This window comes from Epinephelus lanceolatus, chromosome 13 (assembly GCF_041903045.1).
Source record: "Epinephelus lanceolatus isolate andai-2023 chromosome 13, ASM4190304v1, whole genome shotgun sequence".
In the NCBI taxonomy this organism is placed as follows: domain Eukaryota; kingdom Metazoa; phylum Chordata; class Actinopteri; order Perciformes; family Serranidae; genus Epinephelus; species Epinephelus lanceolatus.
In genome coordinates, this window is record NC_135746.1 from 12,554,679 (window position 1) to 12,570,014 (window position 15,336).

General features: G+C 43.2%; 1 protein-coding gene across 1 annotated transcript in view; it reads left to right on the forward strand.

The window, feature by feature from the left end:
* nbas (NBAS subunit of NRZ tethering complex) overlaps window positions 1-15,336 on the forward strand; it is a 290,957-nt gene that overhangs the window by 55,908 nt on the left and 219,713 nt on the right. The window contains exons 19-21 of the mRNA XM_033648658.2: window positions 4,744-4,822; window positions 11,376-11,480; window positions 13,072-13,208. Of these exons, the coding sequence (XP_033504549.2) occupies window positions 4,744-4,822; window positions 11,376-11,480; window positions 13,072-13,208 (321 nt within the window). The remainder of the gene's footprint in view (window positions 1-4,743; window positions 4,823-11,375; window positions 11,481-13,071; window positions 13,209-15,336) is intronic.

Below are 15,336 nucleotides of genomic sequence, written 5' to 3' on the forward strand. Positions count from 1 at the left end.
TCTTTGTCTCATCAGTCCATAAAACTTTTTCCCAGAATTTTTGAGGCTCATCTCTGTACCTTTTGGCAAATTCCAGCCTGGCCTTCCTATTCTTCTTGCTAATGAGTGGTTTGCATCTTCTGGTGTAGCCTCTGTACTTTTGTTCATGAAGTCTTCTGCGAACAGTAGATTGTGATACCTTCACTCCTGCCCTCTGGAGGTTGTTGCTGATGTCACTAACAGTTGTTTTAGGGTCTTTCTTTACAGCTCTCACAATGTTTCTGTCATCAACTGCTGATGTTTTCCTTGGTCTACCTGTTCGACGTCTGTTGCTTAGTACACCAGTGGTTTCTTTCTTCTTCAGGACATTCCAAATGGTTGTACTGGCTATGGCCAATGTTTGTGCAATGGCTCTGATTGATTGTCCATCTTCTCTCAGATTCACAATTGCTTCTTTTTCACCCAGACAGCTCTCTGGTTTTCATGTTGGTTCCACCTCTAAATGCAGTCTGCACAGGCAAAACCTATCGTACCCAATCTGAAACTGAGCTCAGACATTCAGTGCTATTTATTGTTTGAATAATCAATGTAATTGGGAGACACCTGGGCAACAAAACACACCTGTCAGTCACATGTTCCAATACTTTTGCTCTCATGAAAAATGGGTGGGTTCAAACAAAAGGTGCTATCTTCTAAGTTGTGTATCAGATCCAGATGTAAATACCTGGAAATAAAAGCTGAAATGTTGATCTCTTGTCCCATATTCATCTTTTGATATCAAACCCAAATATTTTCAGTCTACAACAAAAATAAAGGAATTGGCCTCACTGTTCCAATACTTTTGGAGGGCACTGTACACCACTACTGACCCAAAAGCACAAGAAAAGTCGTCTTCATTATGCTCAAAACCATATAAATAAGCCACAGAAGTTTTGGAATTCTGTTCTGTGGAGTGATGAAACAAAACTGGAACTTTTCGGAACAGCGGTATGTCTGGAGGAAGAAGAATGAAGCATATGCTGAAAAGAACACCCTGCCTACAGTGAAGCATGGTGGTGGCTCAGTGATGCTCTGGGGCTGCTTTGCTGCCTCTGGCACTGGAACCCTGCAGCGTGTGGAGGGCATGATGGATTCAGTCAAGTATCAGGAAATCTTAGGTAAAAACGTCATGCCGTCTGTGAGGAAGCTGAAGCTTGGGCGTCATTGGACCTTCCAACAGGATAATGATCCCAAGCATACCTCAAAGTCCACCAAGGCTTGGTTTCAGAAGAAGAAATGGAAGATTCTAGAGTGGCCGTCACAGTCGCCTGACTTGAACCCCATAGAAAATCTCTGGTGGGATTTGAAGAAGGCGGTTGCAAAACGCACACCCAAGAATATTACTGAACTGGAGGCCATTGCCCATGAGGAATGGGCTAAGATTCCTCAGGAACGCTGTCTGAAGCTGGTGTCTGGCTATGCATCACGTTTGCAGCAGGTCATAACAGCAAAAGGGTGCTCTACTAAGTACTGAAGATGCTTGTCATGAAGGGGTTGAATAATTTTGAGACTGCAGTAGTCATTAAAAGTAGCATTTTGTGTTGAATTTGGATCAAAACCCTTGTAATATTAGTTTCATTGAACTACTTAAACAGTTCTTGTGTAATTTGTTTATTGCAAACAGCTGAGAAATTGTATATTTTGCCAATAAGCCTAATATGCAATGGGGGTTGAATAAATTTGATTGCAACTGTAGATTGTTTAAGAATATGGATGTAGCCAAGGTGACCTATTGGTTATTGGACTCCCGTTTTGAAGCATAGATGTATAATAACATCTACATACCGAACCCCAAGCTGGTGCCTATTCAGTCCAATGGAATTGCTTGCCTGGCTCATACACCAAAAAAAGTTTCTAGCCTCTGGGTTTACTTCCGTAGTCCTGAATATGGGCAGTAATGTTTCTCCTGTGAGTTCCTGATCGACTCGTAGACTTCACATTGTGATAATGTGAAGGGTTTTTAGATAACTTTTCTCGGCACAAATATAAAACCTGCATTGATCAAAAAATGTACAATAAAAAAAGTCATAATTGATTTTGTTTGCAATTCAAGGTGTTTTGTCAGCAGTTTTATAGACGTCTTTTACATTGGTGGTTTCTGAGGAAAATGCTTTTTGGGCCACAGGGGATTTTTTTTTCCCGCTGCAATACGGCAAGTTGCTATTGGGAAAAATTAGAAGCTAGGCTAAATAGTGTTCCTGGGGGCCTGTTTTAGAGCTTTGAGTTTTGCATTTTTGCTGTTGCCATCTTGGAAATTTTGAGCTTGAAGTGATCATATTTGGACGTGACCTTTGGAAGTGACCTATCGTTAGCTGCTAGCTTGGCTGGTACGGTGCATTTACAGCTATGGTTAACTGCGATGATACTAATGCTAATTTTTGCTAGCAAAAAAACAGGCTTAAAACCAACTGTACTTGTTGGAAAGACTGAACACCCAACTCCTTAGAGGGTCTTTTGATACAGCCAGAGACTGGAAGAATTTTTTAAGGCAACCAAAATGTTACAGTTTTCTGAAAAACCCACTGAAAAAGGGACATCTACAGTTACGCCAATACTCCATGGTTACATTACCTTACAAATATTGTGGCCTTGGTAGTGACTTGTCAGACGGCGTCCACCTGTCACACAAAGCAGTCACACCCTTAATTATGCATACATTTAAGCCTTAATAACATTTAAATGGTTAAGTTATAAAAATCCCCCCGTTAAGTTGTCATTTATGATAAAATTAGCTATAGAGCCCAAAACTGTTTTTTTGTTTTTTTTTGGGTTTTTTTGTACCCCGCTGTAAAAGTGTTTACTTCTGCTGTTAAGTTGGTCATTTTAATCAATGTATTCACACTCCGACCTCATCACATATCAACGTTTGGTCATGGACCTTCCACGTCCACATATGAAGTACAAGGTACCCTGGATATGTTGGTTGTTGACGTTCTGGGACACCGTGTCAAGTTACATGCATTGTCTTCTTTCAAAATACACCTCTGTTTTCACAGGAAATTTACAGTTTACATACAGTCTCTTTCAAAATAAACACACTACATCAGTACAACAACACGTACTGACGTTTTTTTCCTCCATCGACTAACGCAAGTGGTTGGGTTTAGGCATCAAAATACGTGGTTAGGTTTAGGAAAAAAGAACAGGGTCTGGCTTTATAATCTTACAGGACGTGAACATCACTTTCCCGGATGACAGTCGGTGTTTGTTGAACTCATCCTCCCACCTGTCCACTCTACTCAGACTTTTTCCACCTTAATTTTAGTTCCTGTCACGTTGCGTTTCCTCTGATGCTGCCGAGCGCCATTTATTCATAATGGCGACCAGCCGCGTATCATGTTAAAGGACAGCTTTTTCCATCAGTGTCTGACATTGCAAGTCATTACCCAAGCATCGCATTTGGTGAACTTAGGAGGACTGGCTTCCTTTGGAGGTTGGCGCTTGGATGGGAATGACATATACTTAGGCAGTCATTCACAAACCAAAGTACTGAACAAACTGAAATTTTGACCCGCTGGTGGCGATAGAGGAAGAGTCAGAAGATCACCAAAGTCATTAGCATACCTTGTCTGGCTAGCATGGCTAAAATGGGCTTCTACTGATTTGACATTTGATTTAATGAACAGTTTTGCAGTGAATTAGGAGTTTTATCAAACCTTGAGAATGAGAGTTGTCCTGTCTCCATGTTTACTTCTTCTGAGGTCACTTTGTTTATGTTGGAATTTATAATTGAACCATAATTCAAAACCCTGAGAGAACAACAAACAGGCCACAAACTAGCTTTCTAACATCTCTCATCTCCGCTCCTTCCCTCCCTCCTCCATCCTCTTTTTTTTTTTTTTTTTTTTTTTTACTTTTGCTCTGAAGAGGCAGAGCAAAGCAATAATTACCACTAGTACGAGTGCTAAGCCGCCACTCTTTGATGTGCCAGAGAGTGTGTTGAGCCAGTGTTAATCTCTGTTAGTCTGTGTAGAGGAACCCTGATAAGGCCTGATAGCGCACTCTGTAATGAGGGATTAGGGATTAAGACGGCGGTGGAGGGGTCAGCTCCCCTGTGGTCACACTGCGGTTGATCCGGGACAATTTTTTAGGGAGCTGTGGGCACTGCTCCACCTGGTCAGGTTGTTTCCTTGAGGACTGTACTCAGATTGTGTGTGAATATGTGGAGAAAAGTGTTTTATTTTACTCTGACTATGTGTGAATTGACCACTCGAAGTAGTTTTCAGCCTCGCGGTTCCTGTCCCTCGGGCATACCTTGGGTGATTGAATTGTAGGTAGATCCTATATAACCTAGTGCCTTGGTGTTTGTGGACATCCAATTTATTTATGGTCGTGATTAAATGCCATTGAAAATGGATTTGATTCTCACAGGGCAATCACTCATCTCATTGACAACTAGCATCCCATACATAACAACCCAAGGGTTCTTGTGGTCATAAGGAGTTGATTTGTCGCCCACAGAAAATGATTGGGTCTAGAGGGCACTATGTGGTATTGTAGTCACCAGTCCCCAGCATTGTTATATAGGCCCCTGTGGGTCTACTGTATAGGGTCAATTTACAGTTAATTTAAAGCTGGAGAGTGTGTTAGTGCAGCGTACAGACTGAAGTTTGACAACAAAACACTATTCAGACAAAATTTGAATTTTCAGTGTGGCATTTTGGATATTAATTGTGATGTGTGTAGGCATGCTATTGATTTACCTGTATGCGTCTGCACCCTTAGGTTGACTCTGGAGCAGAAGGAGCTGTGCCGGAGCCGACTGAAGCTACTCTCCTACCTGGACCGGCTGGAAACATACGAGGTAACAACAATCACCATCATTTATCTATTGCAGTGGTTCCCAACTGGTGGGTCGTGGTCCAAAAGTGGATCGCAGGTCTATTCGGAATGGACCACAAGTGACTTGAATGTGTCAGGTTTGTAAAAAACACCCTTTATTTTGTAGTAAAATGAATTTGCGGCATAGAGCTTTTATTTTGAAGTGCTGTTTCCTGCTACAGAGTGAATGACTAACCGACAGCTACTTAACAGAGACAGTAAACTAGCTCTACGACATGGCCAAACGCAGGTATAGCGCTTACTGTATTAAACTGTGTGGATCTTGAACTTTCGACTAAGGAGAAATCTGGACCCCGTACCTGGTCTAGTACTCTGAATCAGCTCCTGGAAATCCTGATCATAGTTATTACACAACCTGAAATCGTACTGGGTATCAAAATTTGTCTCAGTTAACAAGACTTAATAAAAGCTGCAATTAACAATCGTTTTTATTATGGATTTATCTTTTGATTGTTCCCCCGATCAGCTGTTTGTCTTTGAAATGTCAGCAAATACTGAAAAATGCCCATCACTGTTTCCCGAACAACAGATGGACATAGGAGACCATTAAAACCACATAATAGTCACATTTTAGATAGAGAAGCACCGATATGGATGTTTTCAACCAATACCCCTGCCCCCATATAACACTACCCCACAGATGAACAACATAAATACAAGGATGTGAAAGTAAAATGACTTTTAATCAGTATTATATTTATCGTTAACATTAAGAGAGAGGGAAATGATGAAGCCAAATGTTACTGTGTAGTTCTCTGGTGTGTCAGTAAAGTGTATAAACTACACTGCAGAGTGGAGTCTCTACTAGCAGAGACAAACACTGACAGCTGACTCATATGAACATCGGCAGGTCCGCGTTACATCTGGTGAATGAAATGTTTATATCGTCACACTGCATTTTTATTAACACACCCAGAAGTTGTTCCTCTTCTCTGTGTTTATTGGCAGCCTGCAAACCAAGTTTAAAGGTACATGTCCCACCGCCCAGTGTGTCAGGGTGCAGATGCTGCCCTTGTCAAGTCAACAAAAGCAGCCTGGCTTCGTATTATCGGCACTATTTATCGGCTGTAATTTTTATTGTCGGAACAATGCATAATAATAAAAATGTCCCATTATCAGCTGATAATTTATCGGCCCGAGATATATTGTGCATCCCTAATTTTAGAAGAAGGAGATGGCACATTTTGGCCATTTTTGGCAAAAATTACAATTTATAGATTATTAAAATTGCTTTCAAACTACAGTTGGTAACTTTATTAAAACTAACTCTTTCATATTTGCGGAAACTCTCACTATATTCACTCAGCACTAAATGAGACAGATAATATATGAAAATAAATCAAACTGCGCTGTCTACTCTGTTGCCTTCTAATAGCCTTACTGCACATGAATGAAACAAACAATCAGAGACGAGGAGCCTCTAACGCAGCTGTCAGTCATGTCCATCAATCCATGAACTGCGGTCAAACTAGGCAGCGCTGATCAAAGATGAATCAAGATTCTGTTACTGCGTTGCCTATTTCTCTCCTCAAATGTTTTCAGAAACATAATTTAGTGTACTGTTTAACTGTAAAATAAGAAAGTTTGTGACCCAGCTGCCATGTTGGATACAATAATCCGTTGAAACCTGAGCAAATTGGCTTGATTTCTTTCAAAAACACGGGAAGAAGGTGATGAGTAATTAAAGAAGCAATGACCCCAAAATATTTGCAAGGAATTAGTAAAAAGAAAATTCAAAATAAGAAAATAAACAACAAACAAACAAGGAAATGACTTGGAAAAAATGCTTAAAAATTGTAAGAATTCAGTACCAACATTTTATATATGTAATAATAATTTGAAACATAGTACCGAGTTGGGCGGCACGGGGGTGTGGTGGTTAGCACTGTCGCCTCACAGCAAGAGGGTTGCCGGTTCGATCCCGGGTGTGGGAGCCCTTCTGTGCGGAGTTTGCATGTTCTCCCCGTGTCAGCGTGAGTTCTCTCCAGCTTCCTCCCACAGTCCAAAGACATAGGTGTGAATGTGAGTGTAAATGGTTGTTTGTCTCTCTGTGTCAGCCCTGCGATAGTCTGGCGACCTGTCCAGGGTGTACCCTGCCTCTCGCCCGATGTCAGCTGGGATAGGCTCCAGCCCCCCTGCGACCCTCAAGAGGATGAAGCGGTTAGAAGATGAAGATAGTACCGAGTTGTTAATTGCCTTTTTCCCCATGTTTTTGGAAGAAATTACCCCAATTTACTCAGGGTTCAAAGGTTGAAATACTTGCGAAAGCCGTCTGAAAGCAGCACAAGTAAAGTGATGTTGCACCAAGTTTCCATGGGTTAAATGGAACTACCAAGCACCACCCACCAGTCTGACCAACATTCTCATTTTACAGCTAAACAGTACACTAAAATATGTTTCTGAAAACATTTGAGGTGAGAATTAGGCAACACAGTAACAGAATCTTGATTCATATTTGATCAGCGCTGCCTAGTTTGACAGTTTGACCACAGCTTATGAGGAGTAATTGACATGATCGACAGCTGCGTTAAAGACTCCTCAGCTCTGATTGGCTGTTGTGCCACGCCACAGTCTGATTCAAGCAAAAGCCATTAGAGGCAGTAAGATGAGGAGGAGGAATATTTTTTTCCACAGACGGTCTCATGTGTTTCTTTCAGGGTTGGAAATTAGCTCCGGCCACCAGCCAAATGCTGGTAAAATATGCAAGTGGCTGCTTGATGTTCTTCACTCACCAGCCAAAAAAACTATGGTAGTCTGTTGAGTGACTGGTAGATTTTGGATTCCACCAGCCACAGTAGCAGGTGGACAAAAAAGCTAATTTCCAACCCTGGCGTCTTTCAGAATAGAGTGACAGTTTGAGTTTGATATGACACAAAGTTGTTTTCATAAAGTGACCAACTGTAGCTTCAATTGTCTTTCAATTAACCGTTCAATTGATCTGCTACTTGTTTAAGCTCTAGATTTAATAACCAAAACAAACCATGGAATTGACGGCTATAAAAATCTGCTGGTGTCACTTTACTGTTCACCAGAATTACTTACTTTAATACCCTGTCTACAGTGCAGTCCGTCAGCAGCAGCTTCAGTCCTCTGTCAGTGTGAAACCGTTTAGCCACAGCTACACTGAAGTCACACGTGGAAAAAGAAAGAAGTTAGACTTTAAGCCTAAAAACTAGACCTTTGATTGAAAAATGAAGCCTGACCCAACATAAATCCACATAGTTTCTATCCAAGTACAACCCAAGGACGAAACACAGCAGGATTTTTGGGCCCAAGTCTGATTTAAAACCAGAATGTCTCTGTAAAAACACAACAAAACAGTATATTAAACCACAAGCTAAAGCCAACTACAGTCTGACATGTGCCCCAAAATTGTTTTGATTAATGAGAGCCAGGAGTCAGTATGGGTTGATGGCAGCACAGCTCATACATTGTTTATGACATTACATTCACTATAAGGTCAGCAATACCGGGGAATTGGGTCTGCTCCAGGGCCTCCTACAAGTGCCCAGTTCCGTGCCCGGAACACCTCGAACGGGAGGCGCCCAGGAGGCATCCTGATCAGATGCCTGAACGACCTCAACTGACCCTTTTCACGGCAAAGAGCAGCACCTCTACTCTGAGCTCCCTCTGGATGTCTGAGCTCTTTACCCTATCTCTAAGGCTGAGCCCAGCCCCCCTTCCGAGCTGTGTCTGCATACCTGGCACAAAGTCAAACACGTTCTCAGTGGGTGTTGGCCTCCGTAAGGGTTGTCCCCTGTCTCTGATTCTGTTCGTGCCATTCATGGACAGGATCTCGAGGTACAGCCGAGGGGAGGAAGGGGTCTGGTTTTTGGTGACCTCGAAATTGCATCTCTGCTTTTTAGGGGTCACCTCAACTGACTCCTTTTGATGCAAAGGAGCAGCGGCTCTACCCTGAGCTCCCTCCGGATGTCTGCACGCCTTACCCTATGTCTAAGGCTGAACCCAGACACCCTTCTGAGCTGCGTCCTCATATCTGGCACATAGTCAAACAAGTTCTCAATGGGTGTTGACCTCCTGCAAGGGTTGTCCCTTGTCTCTGATTCTGTTCCTGATATTCATGGACAGGATCTCGAGGCGATGCCGAGGGGAGGAAGGGGTCCAGTTTGGTGACATCAGAATTGTATCTCTGCACTTTGGGGATCACCTCAACTGACCCATTCCAATGCGAAGGAGCAGCGGCTCTACCCTGAGCTCCCTCCGGATGTCTGCGCGCCTTACCCTATCTCTAAGGCTGAACCCAGACACCCTTCTGAGCTGCGTCCTCATATCTTGCACAAAGTCAAACAAGTTCTCAACAGGTGTTGACCTCCGCAAGAGTTGCCCCTTGTCTCCGATTCTGTTCATGATATTCATGGACACAACCTCAAGGCACAGCCGAGGGGAGGAAGGGGTCCGGGTTGACCTCAGCATTGCATCTCGGCTTTTTGGGGGTCACCTCAACTGGCCCTTTTCCAATGTGGAGGAGCAGCGGCTCTACCCTGAGCTCCCTCTGGATGTCTGCGCGCCTTACCCTATCTCTAAGGCTGAGCCAAGGCACCCTTCTGAGCTGCGTCCTCATATCTGGCACAAAGTCAAACAAGTTCTCAACGGGTGTTGACCTCCCCAAGAGTTGCCCCTTGTCTCTTGATTCTGTTTGTGATATTCATGGACACAACCTCAAGGCACAGCCAAGGGGAGGAAGGGGTCCGGGATGACCTCAGCATTGCATCTCTGCTTTTTGGGGGTCACCTCAACTGACCCCCTTCCGATGCGAAGGAGCAGCGGCTCTACCCTGAGCTCACTCCCGATGTCCGAGCTGGGGGGGGTAAGAAGGGGTCTGAGGGGTACCTCAGAATTGCATCTCTACTTTTTGCAGATGATGTGGCTCTGTTGGCTTCATCACAAGGTGAGGTGCAACACTGGACCTTTGAAAGATTTGAATATATTGAATTGTAACCACTGTATTGCGATATGCATCAAATCACCACATTCTTGCCAATACACTGTGACATGTGGCCATGAGGAGCCAGGGATTGAACTGCCAACCTCATGATTAATGTGTTCCAGCTCTATCTCCTGAGCCAAAGCTGGCCCCAGTGATGTGAAATAAAGCGTTCCTGCCAAGAAAAAAATCATCATTATTAACCATCATTATTAAAACTGCTTCTAATCGCGTCTTGATCGGTCCAGTTTGGAGCTAGTGGGCTCTGTGGAGTCTAAATGGATGTTTTCTGGACTGTCTCATTATGAAAATGGAGCTCATGAGATTTGGGCTGGCTTCTGTGAGACTTCATATGAAGGAGAGTGTATCTGAAGTGCCATTAACTGCTATTAAAATAAAGGATCATGACGTGTCCATTTACATGTTTTCAGAAGACATGCTAAGTTAATGTTTTTGGTTAAACAGCCTTCATTGTCTGTTTGCTCATTGGTAACCTAATGCTTTCTCCTTTCATATCCCTCCGAAGCACAGAGGTTTTTTCTCATCTGCCTTTTATTGATACTCTCTCTTAACCCCACTAATCTCTTCAGAAATATTGAAAAGTTGAGGAGGATAGTTGCGTGAGAGGCATTTCAAGTATGCAAATAAGAGAATGAAGGGTTCGGTAACTAGCAAATCTGGTTTTACTCTAATACTAAGAGGCGTAGAGTATATAAGCATCAGTGCAGCTTAGATAGATACATGCTTTAAGTGGAACTTTGACACTTGAAACCACTTAACACCCTGGATTTCAGATTTACGATGAATAATGTTAACATGCACGCCCCTTTCATCCACAATACATCACGGGCGAACAGGGCCATACTTTTTCCCGTGCAGGAGAGGAGAGATGAGATTTCACCCTGCTACATATTCAGCTCAGACAGAATGACGTCTCTCTCTTTATTCGGACATTGTCATGGTAACTGCAGCACTCGTCAGATTCCTTTTGCCCCAATCCATTTTCTCTGGCTGTCTATGAATATGATATTAGGGTTTTTATCATCCCGACTTGGGCTGGCTCTGTCTGCATACAGCCCATTCAAAGGCTATCCATCAGACACTCAGACTCACACACACACATCGACACAAAGACACACACACACACACACACCCTGGCATAAATGATGCTACAGAGATTTTATACACACAGACACACATAAATCCCTCCAAGCCAAAGGCCAGGACAACAAATGTTCCCTCCTGACATACACACACTTCCACACTCTCATACCCTCCTCAGATGGCTCCAACTAAAAGGACAAGACAGCTGCATGCTAGAAAGTTAAATAGCACCTCTGTTGACTTTGTCTCCGTGCATTCATCTGCAGTCACATCCTCTGCTCGCTCCTTTCCCTCTCATCTTTAGTTTGACTTTCTACCCACTCACACTATTTTCTCTGGAAAGATAACCCTTCTGCTTCACAAATGTCTTTTTATGAACCACGGTTGTATTCCTCAATTCGTCTTCCTCTCTCTCTCTCTCTCTCTCTCCGTCTCTCTCTGTGTCTCTGGCTTTTACACCCTCCAGGAGATACTTGGCGGTCCTCATGCAGCGGAGCAGAAATATGATGCAGAGTTCTTCAAGAAGTTCCGCAGTCAGAATATCGTTTTGTCAGCAAGAAACTACGCCAGGGTAACGTCACACTCTTGTGTTCTCGAGTCATCTTACTTAATTTGGGTGTCGTAGCTGTCTGCATCTCCACATTTGGCACTAATGTGATATACACGCACAAAACAAAAGCAGTCTAATGCAACAGTCCTGCAATAAATCCATACTATAACCATCATCGAGGCAGGATTTATTACAGGACTGTTGTATTAGACTGCATTAGTTGTAGCTAGGTTCTTCTCTTCTTTGTTTTTCCTACAAAAGGGTTTTGGACATGTTTACTCTCGAATGTGTTGCATTTGAATTTGTTGCTTTGTGTCAAATAATTAGATTTAGATTGGAATTGATTTGGAGCCTTTTCTTTAAGAACTGTTATCACATAATTAGGGTTGCAGGGGTTTCCTGTGACACCAGTAAGGCTGCCCCTGAATAAAAATTTTGTCCCTTTTAGGGCCGACATCACAGTGACATCATTTTATCAGCTGGAGGCCAAACCTGCCTCTCCACCACAGGGCTGTAGGCGACATAGGAGTCTTAAAATGTGGTCTTGTTGTGTTATTGGGAGCCAGAATAGAAGGAGTCATGGCTCAAAACTTAAATTTTATCACATACCAGCCGCCACTGCCCGTCAACAAAAACAAAGACAACTATGGTTAAATGTGATAAGACGAAAGGACTGGACGGGAAGCGATCATCAAAAATGCTCACATGTGCAGCGCACACATCATATCAGGACAAGTAACACTCGCGTTCCCGGAGAGTGAGGTCCCTGGTTCGTCCTTCACCTTCTCAAAATGATCCCACACTTTGGATTTCCTGCCCGACATGTTATTAACTAGCCCTGGAAATTAATGTGACTCCTGTCTGACTGCTGAGCGTGGACACTTCCTGTGTCTGTCCATTCAAATTAAATTCCCACATGGTCCAGTCATATAGGTTTGGATTTATTTTGACCAATGAAATCTTGCCAACTAATGACCTTTCTGGTCGCCTAACGTTGTCTATCAGGGGGCAGACCTAGAAACCAGTATACCGTAGCATGAGAATTTAGTTATTATATGTTACTGTGTAATGGTAGCAACACCAGATCGCCGTTACACAGTCTAAAGCGGCGCTGAAAGATGTCTCGGGGAGCCAATCATCTCCTGCTCTCTCTGTCTGTTTAGCAAGAGCTAACACAGCAACAGTGATTAACATCCAACACTGAGCCATTGAACAATCCCAATAATCTCATAACGACAACGAAACAGTGTGACTCCCTTGTTAAACCAGTCAATAAAGTTGGGTAATATGAGCTGTATGATGCTAACACTTAGCCCTGTCACTGTGTGCACAGAGCTCACACTCCTGCAGCAGTCGGCTCATGATAACAAATACAGAGAGAGAAGCTGAGCGAATTAATACACTTTGTAAAGCAATACAATAAAACATTTTTTTGTCACTTCAAATAGTTAAAGTTTTGGTGATAGGACAAATTTGCAAGTTTGTGCAAACTTAACGTGGATTGGCTCAGTTTGCGTTAATAGTTGCAATCGCAACATCCTAGAGGGGCTGATTTTAAAACTGATGGAGTAAAAGGTTGCAGTTGTTGAATGATGCATTTGTTTGCCTACAGGAGAGCAACGTGCAGGCTCTGGACATCCTGTTCACGTACCACGGAGCCGAACTCCTCCAGCATCGGCTTGCTATCCTGAACAACTTCCCAGAAACTACCTCTCCTCACGAGTACACCATCCTGCTGCCTGAAGCCTGGTGAGACACACACAAATGCACACTGTCACCAAGGTCTACAGTAGTGAAATATTTACTCAACTACGCAGTATTATAATTCACACTACACTGTGGGGAAAAAAGAATCCATTAAGATGTACTGACGGGGGACAAACATTTATACTGATTATGAAAACACTTCAAAAGAAGAGAAAATACTAACACTGATATAAACAAATGCCTGAGTGCAGTTTATAAAGGCTGTTAAGATTTTAAGTGAACACTTAGAAATGTAGAAATGTTCCATCTATTTCTTAATTCCCTTTTTTGCAGCAACTCACTTTGTGAACTTAGAAAATAAATCATGAAAATACATGCATTACCTCAGGGACACGCGCCCTCTCTGATGTCTGAAAATCAACATTTACACCTCTCTGGAATGCACAAGTCGCATATCTCACCACATTTCAAATTAAAACCTAAATCTGGATTCGCACCTCCGTCTGAGCATGTGCGCTCGGAGGTCTCTCTCTCACTTCTTCTTTCTTTGTTCTCACCGTCACACAGCGGGAGTCTTTCTCACACAGTGCAAGTGCACTGACAGAAGCACAGCGTTAAGGTCTGACACCGGCAAACACTGTAGCGAAATAAAAGACTTAATTGCAACTTAATTGACATGCAAAAAGAATTTAACACTGTAAAATGATACAGTACTCGCGGCGGTGGTTGCTCTTGCTCCAGTTTTCACCTCCAAATTCCTGCTTTGGGATCAGAGGGAGGGAGGGAGCCAGGGAGAGGATGTGTGAGAGGGAGATGATGGAGGAGTGTTGTGGAGGCGAAGAAGTCATTCCTCACCCCTTTATGGTTCACTAATAGAGATGACAGACTGGATTTACTGATGAGAGCAGCCAGCCATCCATTTTGCCTTTTTGTTTCCTCTAACTTGCTTTTTCCATTTTACTCCCCCCTCCATCCCTCCATTCTCTGTGCTTGTATTTAATTTATTCATATATAACATATACATTTGTATAAAGAAACACATGAATACAGGGCCAAAGTCCCCTGGAGTCATGAGCCAAAAAACATATACATGTATAGAAATGATTGTTCCCTCGGTCTCCACACGCGCACACGCACACACACACACACACACACACACACACACACACACACACACACACACACACAACAACACTGCTCCCTTTTATTAGCCATGTCTGAGTTTGTATGGAGGTCAGGTGGCTGTGGCTCTGCAGTGAGCATCCATCATGGCTCTGCCGCTGTGGGGCAGTTTCCTATTTTCCCCAGCCTGTGAGCACCAACTGCTCCTCCCAACAGCGCGTCCCTCCTCCACTGCAGCAGACGGATTCGGCTCACGCCATCTGTTTGGAGCCCCCGCTCACTATATACTAAACTCTTGCTTCACTGAGAGAGGGGGGGAAAATATCCTCCTGTAATATTGATCAATGCAATTGATTGATGAATGCAGAATAGTGATATTTTGTTGAGGAACTTTGCCCCTAGCGTGAAAGGCTTGGCCTGGTGGAAATAAAAAATCAACTGAACACACCAGCTCCAAGTTTGCTCTGCATCTCCATTTTCCTACCCGCCCCGCTTCCCTGCCTCTCTCAGGCTGACGTGAAGTAGATTAGGGGAGTGAGCGCGGAATAATTCATTCCTCCCATCAATATCCGAGCTCTCACACCAATATTTACTCTCCACCCTCTAACCTGGCTGTCTTTAATGAGGAAAGAGGACCAGGGAGTTGGGAAACGACAGGCAAAAAAAGAAAAAGAAAGAGGGTGACTTTCTGTGGGCGCTTTGGAGGAGGAACCCAGACTTTTCGATCTCTGTCATCTTGGTGTTAAAACTCCAATCTGAATGGATGAACTTGTGCCCGAGCGTTGGTTAAAATCTTCCTGCTTTTTGCGCGTTGACATAAATCACGCTGGCTAGTCGGACACATCTTATGTATTTTGTGATTGGATAGAATTTATGGCCGTGTTAAAAAACTGCTGCGGCGCGTGTGTGCACTCGGCCTTTAACGGCACCATAGCTATAGATGATTTGTAGCTGGCGCTATCTCCTTGAGTTTTACAGCCACAGTAGATATTTTTCTGTCCACAGACAAATAGATAACAAGAAGAAATGCATTAATCCAAGAATAAGA